Source organism: Netta rufina (assembly GCF_964035555.1).
Source record: "Netta rufina genome assembly, chromosome: Z".
Taxonomy (NCBI): domain Eukaryota; kingdom Metazoa; phylum Chordata; class Aves; order Anseriformes; family Anatidae; genus Netta; species Netta rufina.
The window spans coordinates 72,116,478-72,136,571 of record NC_140126.1 but is presented as its reverse complement, the minus strand read 5'-3'; the positions used below and the strand labels follow the sequence as shown (position 1 = coordinate 72,136,571).

At 38.2% G+C, this 20,094-nt stretch overlaps 2 protein-coding genes across 2 annotated transcripts; one reads left to right on the top strand and one right to left on the bottom strand.

Annotated features, from left to right (window-relative positions):
• Positions 1-874: 874 nt before the first annotated feature.
• Positions 875-17,719, bottom strand: RAD17 (RAD17 checkpoint clamp loader component). The gene is made up of 16 exons (XM_084305191.1): positions 17,623-17,719; positions 16,312-16,587; positions 15,451-15,534; positions 14,591-14,747; positions 13,997-14,133; positions 13,130-13,182; positions 12,912-13,037; positions 12,759-12,828; positions 12,024-12,135; positions 9,696-9,890; positions 8,492-8,577; positions 7,462-7,608; positions 6,755-6,901; positions 5,882-6,002; positions 4,488-4,545; positions 875-2,157 (listed from the first exon to the last, which is right to left on the bottom strand). The coding sequence occupies exons 1-16, from the start codon at positions 17,653-17,655 to the stop codon at positions 1,890-1,892; spliced, it is 2,070 nt and encodes a 689-aa protein (XP_084161317.1). The 5' UTR covers positions 17,656-17,719; the 3' UTR covers positions 875-1,889.
• Positions 17,719-19,753, top strand: AK6 (adenylate kinase 6). Its single transcript, XM_084305192.1, has 5 exons — positions 17,719-17,850; positions 18,114-18,206; positions 19,059-19,117; positions 19,209-19,354; positions 19,500-19,753. Exons 1-5 carry the CDS (start codon positions 17,823-17,825, stop codon positions 19,687-19,689), a joined length of 516 nt encoding a protein of 171 aa, XP_084161318.1. The 5' UTR covers positions 17,719-17,822; the 3' UTR covers positions 19,690-19,753.
• The last annotated feature ends 341 nt before the right edge of the window (positions 19,754-20,094 follow it).

The following is a 20,094-nucleotide window of genomic DNA, read 5'->3' as shown; positions in this document are numbered from 1 at the left end:
CCTGGAGCCTACGGGGCAGAAACGCTGACTTCTCTTTGAGCTCCTTGGCATAATGCTTGATGCCTCAGGCTGTCCTGCTAACTGAAACAAGGCTCTCCAATCTTCTCAAATTACAAAAAGTGCCACAGACAATTCAGAGAAATTTATTCTTCTGTTTCAGTCAAGTGGACACTAAGTTAAAACATTCAGAAAACGTTTATCCTTTTTCCCCTGTTGCTATTGTTAATTCTACATTATAAGAAAGCACCGAGGACAGGGAAGGTTCTCAGATTTCTTGATGCTTTCAAAGAGTGTGTAAGGCTTCCTAAAAGACCTCAGGAAGAAATCGTGGACAATCAGCAGGACAAAATGATGTAGAGCTCCCTGATTCAGGATTGGAGAAGAACGTGGGATACAGGAGTGAGCCCAACAGGAGGCCTGCGAGGCCAGCCACACCTTTTACCTGAAGAAGGTGCATCTCCAGGGAGCCATGCGGGACACAGTTCCGTGCAGGGAGCAGGGCAGGCCTGGAGGTAGTGCCGAGGGTTTGGAGAAGACAAAGCCCAAATCTAAATGATGCCGTGGATGTGCTGGATGGTAATTGTATTAGTAAAAGTAGTTGTATTACTACTTTGTATTTATTACTAACCCCAAACTAAAGAGGCATTTCAGTGGCACACAGGCAGGAGGCCGAATGAACTGAGTCAGTAGCTGAGCTGAGCAGGGGTCACACCCTCCAAAGCACCACAGAGAGGGGGAAGTGTCGTAAGCAGAGCTATAACAGAACTTAAGCTGTAAATTTCCCTACTGAAAATTAAACAGTGGCGACAGAGTTAAAGACTACACAAGGTTGTTCATAGGGGACAAATCTAAACCTTTTATTAGCAGCATTCATTCCAAGGTTATGGCTGTAGATGCATTTTCTAACTTTGGATTTTAACAGTAGAGAAATGCAAACACACGTTGTCATTCATTCAAAGTAAGTTGGTTTGTTCCTTGTTTCCTTACTTATGTGGTATCACTAATTATAACCTGTTAAGCTGATTTGCATGAAGTAATCCCAGTTACAGTGAAGTGCTAAACCACTTAACGGTCTGTTCAGACAAAGAAAAAACTTTTCATGTGTCAATTACCAACCATGGGATTATTCTTTGTTCCAGCACAGCTGCAATTTAAAGAGAAAACTGCATGCTACACCAAGAGCTTCCTACAGAGTACAAAGGACAAAAAGGACTTCTGATTGATTGTTCTACTTCTTCCTCAATAAATTATGAAAATATTTTCCAAAAAGGAATCCAAAATAATGTGTTGTACAACATATGTTCAACCTATAAACACTGTAAAAATATCTGTAGCAGAATACAAAACAGTATTAATACAGTAGGAGTTTTATTTACATCATCGGTACAGGATATAAAACTTTTTACATATACCCCTTAGTCTCTTCTTTCAGAAGGTTCAAACTTCCAAACAGCAATTTCCCTGAAGGTATAAATTTTAGTAAAGCCTTCAAATGCTGACAACTAATCAACTGTGCACTTAGGAAACCCACTGTACAACTGCAGAGTAAATTAAAATGTGTAAAAATAAAAAATAACTTAAGAGTGAAACTGATTATCTACAGTCTTTCAAACTATATCATTTACTGTTCTCTCTCTCACAGTATAAATTACTTTCATGGCTCAGAATAGGCAGGGAATAGCCTGCAATTTAGTATTCTGCTCAGGTCTGATCCTCCAAAGCTAAGGGGAAGCTGAAGAAATGTCTTGATACTGACACATGTTTAGATCTGGCTTCTTCATCCACCTAAGTAGCTAAAGGATTACTGAGGTGCAGACCATCACTTTAGCAAAGGCCTTTGATGAATTTTAATCTATTCAGGCAACTCAGTTGTTGGTATTTTGCTGTACTCAGTCACTATCATATTCTTCTATTTTTAACTCATCTTCCTCCATAGCTGCTTGGGCTGCAACAGGCTGAGGCTGACTGCAAGGTAGTTCGCTTCCACTGCACTGGCTAGAAGAAAGAGGGAATCCATCTGAACCATTCTCGTGTGTTCTGTTTTGCTCCATCTGTACATCCATCTCTGTAGCACGCACACCATCATGGTCCCCCTCAAAACTAACAAACAGGTCTGGTATTCCAGGATCTTTATCAGTAAGTGTTTCAAGCTTTAACCTGTAAAATAATCATCACAAGATTAAGTTATTACCAAAAAAATAAGACACATACAACCCAACAACCACCCCCAAAAAACATTTCCTGCTCTAGCACAAGCTGCAGTATAAAGACCACCTGTGTAGCACCTTCCTGTTCACTGACGCTGAACAGCTTTCACATTTCCTGTCAGTAATTCCCTTTACAAGTCACATTTAATTCAAACTGTACACATTATTTTTTTACATCACTACCTCCAATATGTTTTACTTCTGTACACATCTACCAAGTATAGATATTTATGCCCAGACCTCAACGCTATATAACCTGCAAGACCGACAGACGACAGAAGCTTCTCTCAGGTGAAAAACAGTACTATCTAACCTAAAACTAGAGCTACAGCAAGAGCAAAGTATCAAGTCATGTACGTTTTGTGTTCTTTCCCCAGTGCTGTCTGGTGCTTGACGTTTCTTCCTTACGGTGACAGTGTTTTTGGTTAGCTTTCCTCAAGCACGTGAACTGCCAACAACTACCTTACTGACAACAACCCACAGCACATCAGACCCCTTCCAAACAAGAACCAAGTCCTTTTACGACATGAAGCAACTTAACTTGAAACAGGCAAGTTAAGACAAGGAGTGGAAAGTATTTCTTTTTACATTTCTTGTTTCTTTTACTATTTGGACTTCATCTTTGTAGCATCCCTACCCCAGTATGTTATCAATGTTCCATTATTTATTTTCTCCATTTTACATGGTATTAATAAACTTTCCCAAAAGTTACTGACAAAAGCTCATCCTGACAACAATTCAAATTCATCAAAAAACATACAATCTCCCCAATGCCAATTTTCTTACTACAGCAGTATTCCTATCCCACAAATAAATGTAATGGAAAATAATATTCTTATTTCTGTTGAAACATATATTATTAAAGACTACTTTATATAAAATAGTCTTAGATAAAATTAAGTCTTTAACAAAAGTAGTCTTTAACAAAATAAAGTCCTTACCAAAATAAATGATTTTCAATTGGGACTCGTGAAGGAAGCAAATACATACTACTAAAATATGTAAACTTCTTTACACTTCCTTTCCAAAATAGTGAACAAGCTAAAAGGATTTCAGTCCTACAAAGTTGTCTCTCAGATAAACTAAATGGTACACACGCAACTTATTAATGCAGGCACAAAAATTTTATCAGTATTTAGAGGTATGCTGCAGACAAAGTTAATGGCATAAGGAAGGCTATGATTAACTTGTGAAGTTATAAACAGTTTGGCTCAGAAGAATACAAAAATACCTCCATTTCTTCATGACTAGCAGCCGAATTGGCTTTTAATTCATATGTTAGGGAACAGCGTGGGTTTTGGTAACTTTACTAGGTAAAGTAGTTAAAACTCATGCAGCAGTATTACACTGATAAATATAAGATGCTTTGTCAGATGCCCTGACAAACCCTTTTCTCTTGGCTAAAAAAAACACACAACACCTTATTAATAGAGGCCATCACAATTAAAATGTTTTAGTTTTTAGAGATATCAAGGTCATAGAAATGTATCTAAGTCTCTAATTTTTTGAACAATCCCTATGGTTCAGAAGCCTACGAGAGTCATAGTACAGCATATCAAGCTGTATTGCCCCATCAGCACTACAGAATCTGTAAATAGGCGACTGTAGCATCACAACTGAAAAAAAGTATTTTTTCAAAATTCTAACATCCAAGACAGAGGAATTTCAGTAGTTGTAGTTTTATGAAAAAAGCTACACAAAATAAAGTCAGTGCTGCTATTTAACTTCAGAGGAAGCACTCATTAAGTGCTTGTTAGTCCCACAGGCATACAATTGTTTCAAAGGAAGTAAGAGTAATTTCTCATACCTTCTTTCTTAAGCCTCTAACAAATGACATAACAGAATATTCTATCAAAGTTTCAGATTAATGTTTTATGTCATGATAAACAATGGGCAAAGCACACTACACTCATACCAATTTAGTTTTATTCTCAATTAAATGTTCTTGATGGTAAAAAGATTTCATCCAGATCATGCACTGAACAAACATAAGCATGTCTAGCACAGATAAATAGCATTTGATACAGTGGAAGAGAAAGCTAGACAAGAATATAGAAGTAAGACTATAGCTAAAATATTGCTATTAGCATCATAATATAGATTTGAACTGGAAAAAATTCTAACAGCCAAACTACTAAATGATCATGCTGCAAGTGAGGCAAAATGTCACACTACAGATATACAGTGAAATTGTTTTGTACAAAAACATCTCTTTTCTTAATATGTTGAGAAAGAAAGAAGGTATTGTATTTTCTTGAAGAAAGAAAAAGGCAACTTTACCTCCCAAAACGTCTTTTCAGGGGTAGCCTCCCAACATCTTGAATAAAAGCAATCTGAGCTGAGAACAAAGAATCACCAGTATCGTATTAAATACATCACAACGCACATAGAATTAAGCACACTGTAAAGCAAGTAATTCATCGGAAGTTCAGTTAGGTGGTCCTGCATAAGTTTCCTCATCAAAAGTTTATATGGCAGTATGATATACTTTGAATACGTAGTATATTTGTATATTGCCTACACAATTATAATACCCCTACCATTCATAATAACTCTACAGCACAAGTTTACAGCTTAATACGTATCCTACAAAATGAATTAACCTGGACATCATGGCCTTAGTTAAGACATACAGCCTTTTAATAGACATAATTAACATAGCATAAGTGACCCACCTGTCTGATCAGTAATTTTGGGATTATATATCATACAACGTAAATTTTTATGCATGTACTATCTGCTCATGGGTTACCTTTGTTACACACTTTTTAAAAATGCGCTGTAAATTTTGATTTTGTTTACTTCTTTCTGGGAAAGGCTTTTTCGAACCTTTTAAGTCTGTTGAGATTACTCAAAAGCTATCAGAAGCAATGAAGATGTAGCTAATGTAGTCTACTTGGTGTCCAAAAGGCTCCTAAGTCCCCTATCAGAGGCTTTCAAAAGAAGCCTTATGCCTAAAAGAACAACTTAATTAGTAAACTCTGATAATTAATGGATGGGAAATGGGGGCCATGCGTATGAGTTAACAGTTCACTCCTGCAATGGAGGAAAATTGCCAACACATCTCTGCAGATATCTGTGCTAGGATCTGCCTTACCCAGTATGCTCTCAAATGTGAGAAAAAGAGAGTTGAAGAGTAAGATTAGCACGATACCTCGGGGCACCGAGTTAAATAGGCTAGTAAGGATGTGGGCATACAGAAGAACTGTGCAAGACCTTGAGACCGCACAATAGTCACATGATGAAATTCAGTGTACATAGATGCTCAAAATCTGTGCAGTAAGCAAGAGGGAAATAGGATTTTTAAGTACTCTAACACAAGGACCAGACTTACACATTTATAAAGCAATGTGTATGTATTGTATATGTCTCACCTATTACAAGACAGACAGCTTGTTTTCATTCTTTCAGTTACAAAAGCTTTAAAGACGTTCCTGATTTTGTTTCAAAACCCAGCAGGACAGCTTGAATTTTGATTATACACCAGCTCACTACCTCTGTGTGTACCATATGTGGTGGCTTTGGGGTTTTGTTTTTATTTGTTTTGTTGTTGTTGTTATTTTTGCTGAAGTGAGGCAAACGGACAGATGGAACTCACATTCTGAGTTACTAAAATTTTTCAGTATGCTTTAATATTCACAAAAATCTAAGAGCAAGTGTAACACTGATTTTACCTTGGTTTCTCATTGGATTTGCTAACATAGCAAGGTAAGGCAATAGCTCCGTCTGAAGACACTCTGGTGGTAAACAGAAGCTTGAGAAGAGAGATCTTGCAGCAAGGCAGTTTTCGTGATACTGTTAGAGTTGAGGAAAAAATTAAAAGTAAGAACTCTGCTAAAGTGAAAATTATTATATGTATTCTGTACCAGAAAAAGCAGCAGGATGACTTTCTTCTTGTCTGCTGGATAACTACGTACAAGCTTCTACAGAACAAATCCAGAAAAGAAAGAAGCAGTTAGAGTTGCCATATACAGATTACAAAAAAATGGTAAACTTCTTCATTTTTGTTTTTCACTGGACATTGAAGTTTACTGAAATTTTTATCCTTTATTTATAGTATTCCCCAACCATCCTAGGCACTTTTTTAAATTCTGTCAGTCACAGCAAGGCAGGTATGCATTCAAATGTAAAAAGTTGCCAAGAGCTTTGGTATCTCATGGACAAGCCATTTCTGATAACCACATATATTGCAAACTACTTCTGCATTATTATAAGAGTTTACGGCAATTTAAACTACTTAAATTAAACTTACTTTTAGGAATATTTTAAAGTATCTCAACGTTAACTGCGTTCCCATAAGGTGGGGGTTAATACTGTCCCAGAGATACAGTAACTCTGACACAGGGAACACTGTTGGAGGTCTCCAGTTTATTTGTCCATTAATGAAATAACACAAGTAGACCTCTTCAAGCAAGTGTTCTTTACAAGTAGCTTATATTAAAATAGGGTATTTGACAAATTTAGCACTGCGTATAAACTTCACCTATACTACTCACACCACGTAGAAATATAAGTGGAATGCCTTCCTCAAAACATCAAGTATTTACCTTGTTATTGATGAAGAACCACTGGGGCTTATGCAGCGGCCGGAACCCCATCCCTCCTTGGCAGTGGGCAAAGGCTCGGGAGGTGTTGGAATGTATCACACCTCGGGTAGCCACAGACGCGCTGTATTCTTCCATCACAAGCCGTGACTAAGATAGAAACTGGGCATTAGCTGAGCTCAAGGTCTCTGTACAATGCATCTCATTTGACTAAAACACGCTCTTTAACTGCAGTGACAAAACATGTTTAGCATGCATTTAGATTACTGCAGAACCTCTGGTCAAAGGAACTGAACAAAAAGCTAGCTCAAGTACTTCAGGGAGAAGACATATAGCCTCTGATACATTTAACACATTATTGTTCTACTTAAAAACACTTTGTAGAATATTTTACACTATTTTATAAAAATATGGTGTATTTAATATACCATATTATATATATATGTATACACGCTATATATACACACTGTAGTCTATAAAATATACAGTGACCAACTATAAAAAAACAAATTGCACAGAAATTGTACACAAATGGCCTGCATCTCTCCTCCATTGGATGCAGTTTAACAATTCACAGTCACCTGTATCATAAGTTTGAAATAATACAGCTTAGTTCTTATTAATGTGTACGAAAATTTCCTTCTACTATTTATAAATACTCAGAGAAACATCTAGCAGCTCAATTTACGTATGTATAAAATGACACTTACATTCCAGTTACTACAAAGGACATCAGCGGTGCTCAGGTATTCACTGGCTCTCACAACATCATCTATGTCAGTAAAAAATTCTACGTAGTTCTGGTGAAGGTATAAATTAAACATGCTTCCAGACATGTGTGATTTTTCCACAATAACCTATTGGAAGTGGGGGGAACCACAAGAAAAAACTTCAGGTTTTATACAGTGTAAAAGGAAACGTTTCCCATAGAAGTTATGACACATTTGGATGATTACAGAGGTGGTGCATGACCTACAAAGGGAAGGGATGCCACCCAGAGGGACCTTGACATGCTTGAGTGATGGGGCCCACAGAAACCTTGTAAGGTTCAACAAAGCCAGGTGCAAGGTCCTGCACCTGAGCAAGGGCAATCCCAAACATGAATACAGGCAGGGTGATGGGTTGATTGGGAGCAGCTTTGAGGAGAAAGACTCGAGGGTACTGGTGGTTGGAAAACTGAATACGAGCAAGCCAGGTGCACCCACAGCCCAGAAAGCCACCCGTACCCTGGGCTGCACCAACAGCAGCGTGGCCAGCAGGCCAAGGGAGGTGATTGTCCCCCTCTGCTCTGCTCACAAGCAAAGGGAAGGATGGTTTGTTCCCAGAGACAACTAAGGGAGGCTGGAAGGGCAGAAATCACTGCTGTCTTCAGCTCTCCAATGAATGACAAAAGGAAGGTGAGCTCCAACTCCACTAGATCACACACAGCAAAAATGTGAGAGAGAAATCATCACAGCCTGCAGCAAGGGTAAGTCCACCCTTCGATGCAAGTCAGAAATTTCAGTCACCTTACTGACTATCACTGACGATACTCAAGACTAAACAAGACTGAGAACTTCATTGGCCTTTGAAGTTAGCCTCCAGAGGTCCCTTCCAGATTATTCTGCAACTTAGACCGATTGAGTATATGAATATTATGATTAATGACAAAGGCACTTGAGAATTTGTAACAATCACTCAGGTTTATGGTTTGGCTTCCTCCCATATCAAATTAGAATCAAGCAATTAATGCAGATATACCTCGGGCTGAATAAGCAAGGTGTCTCGACGGTATTCTGATAAGTGAGAAGGCAGCTGAAGAACTTCTGACTCTGACAGAGGTTCTCCTAAAAGGAATTGTATAATCCTTAGTCCTCTAGTACCACAAATAACGTCATGTTACTGCATACTATCAAAGAGCTGACAGGGGAACGAGGTGGGGAAGACACACATTCAAACTCAGAAAATCAATGAGACTGAGAGCAAGAACAGAAATGTGCAACTGCATAAACAGTAGTTTTCATATATAGGGAGCATGACTTTTAAGCAACAGTTGACTTTACCAGGTTACACAGTTTTCACTTCCTAGGAAACTGTTTATGCCTGCATCAACAATTAATTACATAGTCAACAGCAGGTAATTAGAAACACTATGCTTCATGTAACACATTTCTCCTAATAATTTTCATATTCCCTCATCTCACCATTTCTGAATTTATTTTGGAACAGATGCTGTGCATTATTACATAAAGGTGAACAGCGAACAGCCAGTGGCATTATGGCTCCTTATTTAGCTGAGCGTAGGTAGTATTACAGCATAAGTATCAAATTCTTATGAATTGTATTATTTAGATGTTAATAAAGGACCGTAGCCATACCCAGGAAGCAGAGCTGAAGTAAATTTGCAGAGCCTGAGTGTATAAAAATCAGTGAAGTTAAAAGCATTTTGGACAGGTGGAAAAGGAGATGGGGTAGTGTAATAAAAAAAAAAAAAATGTAGGGAGGAAAAGACAGCACAACAAATCAAAACCATACACATCAACAGGGCAGGCAGCAGCCAAGAGGCTGCAGGGCCATTTTGTAATCTCTAAGAAAACAGTTGAGTTCAGAACATAAATGCATAATTATGTATAATTCTACATAAAAGGAAAATTTTGCTTTTGGGCAAAGCAACAAATGCGATAGCTATCTCTCTAGCTGTAGGTGCATGACAGCAGATGGACCTAATGCAACTAGATGTATGTATTGTATTACATATATGCAGTAGATTCGTTAATGAAATGTGTGCTATTTCTCTATTACATGCAGACTGCTGCAATCTCAGTTACCAGAGGCATTTATTACTAACTTTATACTGTTATATGAGAATTAGGGGTCACCCTAAGCCTTACTTTATCAAGTCTAGCTACTAGGAGCTAACATACTTCTCCTACTGACAAGGAAGAGTAAGGCAAAGTTCTCTTACTTTTGCAGTAAATTATTTTCCCCAGAGCATGGAAAAGAAAGATAGAAGCATCTTTGCCACCAATAGCTTGTATCTCCTGGTCTTCTGAAGGATCACATTTACTTTTCTTTCTTGATTTACACACTGCTGCTGCTCCATGTTTTAGTGTGGAGTTGCCTTCCTTCCTTGACCAAAAATTTTTCTCCAATGAGAAGTCTATCAATAAAAGAAACAATATGATCATTATGAAGTAAATAAATAACTAAAATCTATGATACAGAAAAAGTTTTAAAAGTAAGGTAACTAAGAGAAAGCACATTTGTTAGGAAGGCAACCTCATCACCTAAACTAGCATGATTTATTACACTTTTGCCCCTTAAGCCATAACTAAGATGCCAAGCATTTCTTCAAATAATAAACAGCTGTTCTTAAAGAAAAGCTGGCATTCTTTCTTACTTACCCTAGTCCTGTGTGCCCAACTTATATTTTATTTATAAAGAAGAAACTTATAAGTAATGCAGCTGCAAGTAATGTAAATGGTATTTTCATTATATTTGGTGCAATTACCCATTTCTTTTCTATTTGCAGGATACGTTTAATGCTCTTACTGAAATATATGAAGGCAAAGAAAACCTTTCATTTAGTGATTCTTCCAACAGCCTACTATTTCTGCAATGATCTGAGCTCCACGGAATAAACCCCTTCTTTTACTTTAATCTAATATTCAAAAATTTAAACCCCAAATTTGATTAGTGGCAGATGAGATGTCCTCTGTCAAACTAAAGGAACTTAAAGTAGTAATCTCTCTCTTCTCTCATGATTATCATGGATCCCTTTTACCCATTAATACTACCATAGAGAACATACCATTTGTCTTACACACAGAGAAATTACATATATGTAAAATAAATTCTGCATTTTGATGAGACACAGAGATGAACATGAAGGTGAGGTCCCTCAAAATTTTCACTGGCTGCTGATCTATTATCTAACTGAAACACCTGAGCAATTAAATAATTTCCATTTGACATGAGGACAGCTCTCTTGATCAGTGTTTAAAAAGAAAAAATGCAAGAAAGAACGTATGCCTTTATTCTCTCCCAAGTTCTTTATATAACCCCCATGTTTTTACACTTCCAAGATGAGTTTATCTAAAATTACACAAACCGGTCATTTTTAAGACTACTTAGATTTTCTACAGTATGTATAAAATATATATATAAAAAAAAATATATAAAGCATCTTGGCATCCACCAGTGAGCTAGACCAAACTACTCACAGGTACTTTCAGCCTACTTTTTATTCATTTAATGGCACTACAATCAAAAATGTTTTGTTTTGTTTTGTTTTTTACTTCTGATGAATCAAACAGTAAAAACTATCTGAAGAACTTAGTTTCCATGTTTACAATTGAAACCTAGAAACTTGACTTTCTCCCCAATTACATGTAAAAAACACAGCTAGAAATCCATTTCAATATACTCTAAAACCCAAACCACAAAGACGTGAAACAACATTTAATCTATTCCACATTTTCAACCTGAGAAGTGGAATAGAAAGGAAATGAACAAAAAACAACACGACTACTACCAGCTTTAAGAAGTACCACAGAATTCTACTTCCTTATTTCCGGTTTGAACGTAAATGCTGGCATCATCTACAGGTTCTCAGAATAAACTACAAGTACCAGAGACCACGTACCAATTTGTTTCCCTACGTTTTGACTTCCAGCACTTAAAAAAAGACATAGTAAGTCTTTTCTTTCTACACTGGAACATTTAAATAATCTTAAACTAAGTCTGATTTACATTGTATAGCCACATATTTTAAAGGCAACTATAATGCTGAACTTCACAAAGCTATTCTATAATCCTGTCAATAACTTCATAGAAGGTCATGCTACCTCACAGCTTTTCAACTTATCAACAGCTGTAGGCACTCGAAATTTCAGAAACACCACACATGAATGGCTATTTCAGAAATGCTACGTGAGCAGAGATGAGGACATAAACAATTTTAAAGAACCAAGCAGTGAAAATAATTCTTTCAAATTAAGTTTGCATCATAAATGCTCTCATCAGCAAATGCATAGTGGTTAACAAAGATATCAAGAGGAAGAGAGGTCACTGCATTAAGCTACATCAATACACGTGTAGCAGATACTTAGAAATGACATAACACTCAACTTATTTGGCTTTAAAGAAAAAAATACTCCTCTTCTTGCTGCAGCGCATCAAGTTAAAAATGTTTTCACACAGCTCACCTAGCAGCTTCAATGGTGAACAGCATATCTTTACAGCAGCAGTGGTCAAAACATCATTCACTTTCATGAAAATCACAGGTATTTACCTTTCATAGAAGAAAACTGAAGACTGTTTATTGCACTTCTTATATCACCTGAACAACCTCTGCAAAGCAGCTCTAGAGATGTTCTGTCAGGAGCATAATTCTTATCTCCATTCTACAAGGAAAAGCAACATCCAAAGTAATAACAAAAAGTAGGATAAGGAGTATTTGAGTAATATTATGACTGTGGGTACTCACCTCTGATATAGACCATAAACAGATTATATCAGGACCCAATTAGAAGCTCAAGCAAGGTAATAGGTCTAATTTTAAAACATTTAATCAATTTAAACACATTGCCACAATTTATATAACAATATACTAGAGAAAACAAGGCGCAGGGGTCTTTCCAAGCTGTTAGTCAGTACTAGAATACATTGTAATCAAGTATTGGGCAATAACACAGGATTCAAGTTAATGACCTCTTCTTGTCTTACTGGATAAGATGGGATTGTCTTCTGCTCTTAGTGTTTTCAATATATATGGTTTCTGTAAAACGCAGATTTGAAAGTTTATACCAAGGATCAAGCGGAACTCAACTGGAAAATAAGATGGCTTTCCCCTTTGTTCCTTGTATTCTGCTGTTTTTTAATACATTTTTTTCTTTTGTTGAGAGAGGGGCGGGTTGTCACATGATCAAAGATCAAGCAATAAAAACAATAAAAAGTAGCAATAACATATTTTGTATATAGCAGCCTGATCCTAGCACTGCGCACAAGTTCAGTTTTGACAACTTACCATACTAGCTTCTGTTGCTGCTATTCGATTAAGAACTTTCATCATATTTGTTGGTGCAATAGGCTTGAAACTGTTAAAAGTCGTTAAAAAAATCAATTAGTTCCTCACTTCTCATTTATTTTGATGAAGTTCTTACTTCATCAAAGATCTTACCTGATAATTGAAATACACAGCTCCTCCAGAATTTCTTTTGGAAATAGTAACCTCTGGTTGCTGTCTCCACTGAAGTTATCTGAGATTATAAATATAAGGGGACATCTACTTGTACGAACGAATCTCCTAAATTGAAAAACAAGCAGGTGAAACAGGCATCAAACTCCATTTAACACAAGCAGCTAAGGCTAACTTTTAAAAGTTTGTTTATAACTAACCTGAGAATTTCATGTAGACTGCTAGGGTCTCGATAGAATTGGTTTGGTATGTCCTATTCAAAACAAATGAACTGCTGTCATTACATTCAAATGTAAATATTCTCTCCCTCAGACTGACTGTAATGCCACACTACACTGCTACACATTTTGTCTTCCTAGTTACCTCGCTTTCAACTAAATCTGAATGCAGCTAACACGGAAAATAATCAGAAAGAAAGAGAAAAAAAAAAGCCTAATATTTCTTTCTTTCCCTATGGAAAGCAATTATCTAAAAGAAGCATTTTTTTTTCTATCCTTGTTTCCCAAGAAACAGCCATGTATGACCACATTACCTACAGACAGTTTTATTCAGACATAACAGAAATACTCAGGGCAGCGGCTCCACTGCAGAAGGAGCCAGGATATACTACTCGAGATAGGTGAGAATCTAGACCATGAACTGACTTTATGAAGAGCAATCACAGGAAACCATGCTAATTTATACAATACGCATATTCTCAAGTTCTTCTATACTATCTTGCATCTTCAATAAACAAGAAAAGTGGTAATTTTTCCATCTAACTGTTTAAACACATACACATTTCTAGAAAGCGAATCATACAGAAGCACAGATTGGATTTTTCAATATTGCGTCACAATCTGCATTTTAATAATCTATTTCTGATTTCTGTATATGAACTAGTGTCCAACTTTTGCCTGGCAATTAGCTTATGTGGTTTAAGTAGGGGTAGAATTTGATTCTAGTGTGCTGTCAAGACTCAAAAAGTAGTAACTCATCTGCAGAAAAGTAGTCAAATTTGTGGCAACACCAATTCACCAGCAACAGCTAGCTAGCATGTCAAGTTTATCATAAAAATTTTCACTTACTTCAATGAGAATAAGCTTTTTATCATTTCCTGAGGACTCCCCAAGCATCTGAAGTTTGTTATACTTATTTGCTCTTAATAGAAAATCCTGAAAAAGAGCTGCTTGGGCCTGACTCGGAAACGTATGAAAGTTTGAGACTGAAAAAGAAAATTAATTAAAAAATGTATTCTACTTGGTATAATATAGAATACATAATAACTACAAGAACTAATTCCCACGCATGCTACTTTTTGATAAAAGCCATTGAACACCAGCAGCCAAGCCCTTTAGCAAACATAATTGAAATAGAAAACTATTTTTACAGAGTAGAATTCAGCTGAGGACCCAAAGACACACAGTTATTTAACTAGTTCAAATGATATCCAGGATATTACATAGCTCTCTGTGTGCACTGTAAACTATTTTGGAGTAAACACTGTAAAAAAAAAAATCCCTTCCCAAATAAAAGTAAGACTCTTATTAAACTCTAAGAATCTGACTTATATGGACATTGTATTTTTAATTCTTATGCCTCTGTCACATACGAAGTCAGATCAAACTATGAAAATCAAAGAAGTATAAGGAAGGAAAAGAAAAAAAAATCAAAATACTTACCATGGCCAAATACACTTCTTAAATCTTCTTTTGTAAAGTCTGACAATATTGGATTGGTCCATTCTTGCACATGAATGTCAAGATCTTTTGCTAATATTTGTATAGTTGCTGTCTTTCCACAGCCAGGAGGACCAGTTAATAGTAAAACAGAGCCACCCTGTCAAAGAAAGAAAATAATCCCCAACATTACAAATAAAGACTAAAGCTTGTCTGAAGAAGAGTTCTTCTACATTTTCTGTAGTACTGATACTGACTCTCTTTTACAAATAAAAACATAGGTAAGTATTTTGTGTTACTGATTTACCTGTTGGCTACTCTGGAACAGCTGGAACAGAAGTCGGGAAGGCATGCTGGCATGCTCCCAGATTTTTCAAAGGAGTCTGCTTGCTTAACTGCACACCAACATAATACATACAGGAGAATCAGGTTTGAAAAGCACTAGTCGGGACTACTAAATGACACATCAGTGTAAGAATGCCTCTTATCAATCAAGAAATTAAAATACCCTCTTACTTCAAGTCACTGTAACTGGAAATTTGCCGTGCTATGTAAAATTAGTCTTTTGGAGATAAAACACAGTTATAAGCACAACCAAACAGGTATGAACTGACCGAATGCTACAAAATAATGCTGCTGGGGAAAAAAAATAGAATTCAGCTCTGCTTCCCTTAGCTGTTTAAAACCTAAACTAATGTAAAAGCTCTAACCTACGTTCTTAAGAGATTTCTTACAAAGCAATATAAACACTACCTAAAAGTAAAGTTGTTTTTTTTTTTTTTCTTCCTGAAATTAAAAGAATGTTGAATCCAGCTTGTTTAGACAGTTCTGTACTTCTGGCTGCTAATTTTTAGCAAAATTACCTGCTTTGGTGGCCTCTGAAATGCATGTGTTTTTAACCAGGTTTCAACTTCTTCAATTTTCTTCTTTTGCACAGCAAGGTCATTCTGAAACAAGATGAAAACATATGAAACACATATATATGTGCATCTTGTCTTCTACAACTTTAATGATGGAATTCAAGAACAGAATACATACAGACTAGAACAATAGCATGCGTATATTCCAGTTACATATGTTTATGCTATTACAGAAGTAACAGAAAGATGACATTGGAGCTTCTTTCCTCAAGCAACAACCAATTTTCCATTGCCAGCAGTATGGAAATAATGAATAATTTATTATTCCTAAAGTAATAATACTCCTTCATGGTAGTATGCTTTACAGCTATGGCTAAAGCTGATAGTTTTTAGGCCTTACTGACTCTAATCCTGCATATATTTGGGGGATTTCTGCAGATTTTGTGCAACTTCCTCGCGTTCTAGTCTTCCTTTCCAGAGATGACTATTATAAATTTCAACATAAAATACAAGTACTACACTTAGTTCTCTATCCTTCCTCTAGCTGTGGATTTTTCTAGTACTTGTGGCTGACAGATTTGGCTAAAATTTGACAACATATTCAAAAGTTTAGACGTTGATGGACAAGAAACAACATCTCATCAGCACATCTGTATCCCCAGGAGGCCTGCTAAGAAACGCACCTTCTACAGGTAAGTAGTTCATTAAAACTTTCAATACAGAACGTAGATAAATCAAACAGTACTTTACTGCCCTAATAAAATACAACATATTTAGGACCCAATCAAGTTGGATTAGAAAGACGAGCATGATAATTACAGTGTAACATTACTATTATTTTAGTACTTAGAATAACTCTCATACCTGAGTTTCAGGTTTGTATTTATCTACCCATGGTTCATCCTGGGATTGGCTCTGATTTTGTCTGCACTCATTGCCAGGCAGGTCTACTGAAGATGACTTTGTTCTTTTTTTGGGCAGAACTTTGCTTTTGCTACATGCTGGCACAGAAGACAGGCCTTTGTTCTGCTGACAGTTTCTTCCAGAGTTGCTTCTAGGCAGCTTTGCAGAAACTGTGGTAGAAGAAACAGCTGTGTTTCCAAAGAAGTCATCAAATGAATCTGCCAACCAACCTTTTACCTGGTAAAATAAAAAAAAATAAAAAGTTATTATTGTGGCATTGTCTTCCTTTCTTCAATAGGGCACAACTGTCTCCAGAAAATTCAAGATTTCTAGCAGGTGTGTATAAAAAAATGCCTTGTAGATGCAAAAGAACTTCATTAAGATTGAGAGGATATTTAAAATGCCAGCTAGCAACAAACGCTGACACTTTGCTGGGACTGTATCAATTACAGGCTTCTTAAGGGCCAAAGAATAAAGTTAATATTTACACTTTGTGCCAGAGGATTTTGCAGCAAACTGGCAAACCAAAACAAGCTGAGATCTCTGCTAAAACACATTTAAATAAAAAAAAAAAAGTAAAGTTAAAACAGAAGTAAGAATGGAAAAGCAGCATAAGCTTATCAACAGCCTTCACATTAAGATCAAGTTTGTGTCGTCTCTTCCATTGTAAAGACTTTTTCCCCCATTTACAAGGCAGCTTTTCCTCAAAAACTAGAAATATATAACAGAAAATCGATGTGAAGAGCATGATAAAATCAGGTGTTAGTGTTCATCTGCCACACGAGGCCATACGGACTGATGGACTGATCTCGGGTCAGCGGCCGTGCCGTGCATTAAGAGCCAGACAGCGACATGTAAAGAAACCGCTGTTCGTGGTTTATTTTTTTTATCACAATTTACTTTTGCACCTGAGGAACACCCTGCAGGGCCGGTGTCCGAGCTCGCAGGCCCTGAGCTCCCTCTGAGGCCACCTGCGTGTTGCCAGAGGAGCAGAGCCAAGGGCCCCACACGCCGCTTGCTGGCAGGACGCGCTCTCAGAGCACAATATTTTTACGAGTTTAGGCGACTTCCCGGGGAAATCAGACACACAAATACACGCTCACGACCCAGAACTCTCCGAAAATTAAAAAAAAATAACAGGAGCCTCTAAAAAAAAACACGAATGGAGGCGCTGCGAGAGCACCCCCCCCCCACCGCCCACCGGCCCCCGAGGAGGGGCAGGCTCATGGCCGCCCGCGTCCCCCTCAGCCCGGGGCCGGTCCCGGTGCCTACCTCCGGCTGCCTCCCCGCGGGGCTCCGGGACATCGCGGCCGGCAGCGGGGCCGGCAGCGGGGCCGGGGCTGCTGGCAGCTCGGCCGGGCCTCGCTGGGTCCTTCCTCAGCTCCCTCCCTTAGCTGCCCGCCTCAGCGCCTCGCCTCGCCTCGCCCCGCTCGGGCTGTGCTGTGCTGTGCTGTGCTGTGGGCGGCGGGGCCATGCGGCGGCCCAACGTGCTGCTCACCGGTGCGGGGACGGGGGGGCACGGGCAGGGGTTTGGGGACACAGGCAGGGATTTGGGGACACGGGCAGGGATTTGGGGGACACGGGGAGCCCCTTCCTCCTTGTCCTGCCCTCGCCTCTCTCTGTGCAAAGCCGCACCCCCCCCCCCCCCCTTTCTGGTTTACCCTCAGGAGGGGCTCTCTGGAGGGCGCCCGGCTCCTCACGCTCTGACCTGTTTTTGTTTTTTTTTGGATTTGTTTTTTTTTTTTTTTTTTTTTTTGCTTTAGGTACGCCGGGTGTGGGGAAGAGCACGCTGGGGAAGGAGCTCGCCTCCAGGACTGGGCTGACCTACATCAACGTGGGGGACCTGGCCAAAGAAGGTAGGCCGGAGATGCCTTTATTTTCCAGAGCCTTTCGCTTCTACAGCGCTTGTTTTGCAGTAAAAAATAATACAACGGGTTTGCCTTAGGGGAAGTGTTTTTGGTGGGGTGTGCTAAGGAAACGGTGGGAGTAAAAATGTTGGTTTTTTTTGCAGCGTTACGCTGCTTAAAGGTAAGGAGTGTGGTATTGAGATGTGCTTGCACTGCTAAGAAAGCTTAGCAGGCAACCTTATAAAACGCAGACAGCCAGACTCCTTGGAGCAATTAGGTGAAAATCACGGTGTCAAGGTAAGAGAAGAAACATCAACACTTTAAGCAGTAAAAAAGAAATTTGAAATTTAGTAGGCCAGCAACTGAAGGCCATGCGTTGTCTGTGAAGCATCAGATGGGTTGTGAACCTGGATTACCCACTCAGTGGGGAATCACTCAGAGGAGGTTCCTGTCATCAAAAAGTACATAAACTGTGTTTTGGAACTGGTAGGGGCACTCTCCTCCTTGTGGGGCACCCGCCATTGCAATCACGAATAAATTGATACGTCACTGAGATCCTCACCTAAGTTACTGGCTATGGAGTGTTTCTCACAAAACCACTCATGTAACAGTAATTTATTAATCAGTGCAATGCAAGTGACAAACCTCTCTTTATAGGAATTTGTAGAGGTTGGACATGGTGATCTTGGGGGTCTCTTCCTGTGTAGATGATTCTGTGATTCTGTAAATGAAGCACTCCATGCTCTGTACAGTATTTTTGTCTGTACAATATTTTTGTTTACAGCCTCCCAAAACAAACGTAACTATATTTTTAATAACTCCTGCTATTTCACTAACTTGCATGAATTATTTTTGCTGCAGGAGAACTATATGAAGGTTTTGATGAGGAGTATGAATGTCCAATTTTGGATGAAGACAGGGTAAGTTCAACTTCAAACCCTAGGATTTTTGCATTTGTTTTGATCATTTCCTGTGATGTCACATAACTTTGCCTGTCTGTTTTTTTTACAGGTAATTGATGAGCTAGAAGACAAGATGCGCGAGGGTGGAGTTATCGTTGATTACCACGGCTGTGATTTTTTCCCTGAACAATGGTTTCATATCGTATTTGTACTTCGCACAGACAACTCGTATCTGTATGACAGGCTGGAAAGCAGGTATGTCACACAATGAATAAGTAAATTGCTGTTGTGTGACTTCTTCACAGATTTGATTGTGATATCAACTACTGATTCTGCATGATATATTTTGTAGTTCTCTCTATACCTGAGGCTTTAGCTTGGTGCTGTTCTTGTTTTTCAGGGGTTACAAAGGGAAGAAACTACAGGACAATATTCAGTGTGAAATTTTTCAGACTCTTTATGAGGAAGCTATGTTGTCATATCGGGAGGAAATCGTGCACCAGTTACCCAGCAACACTCCAGAAGACTTAGAGAGAAATTTGGATCAGATTATGCAATGGATTGAGCAATGGATGAAGGACAACAACTGACATTTGCTGAAAAAGTAACTGCTGGCCTCTTCCTGGGAGGTTTAATAAATGACATTTTTTAACACTTGTATGGTTAATTAAAATTAATTTAATTGTAGTTTGACGTGGTTGGAAACTAGAAAAAGCATCCAAATAGCCAAGCTGTAAGGCTTTGGAACTGCCTGTGAAACCGTGTGGGAGAGGCATATAGGAGAACTGACACCAGAGTAAAAACTGAGCAGAGAGTGTAAAGAGGATAACGACGCAGTTGCCTTTAGTAGGAGGAACAAAACTGAAACCTAGCTTTTTTTTTTTTTTTTTTTTTTTTTTTTTTTTTTTTTTTTTTCCCTACAAAGAAAACTGTAAAATCCTTAATATTAAGGACCATTCAGTTTCCAACGGGTAGATCAGTCAGTGTCCTGAACA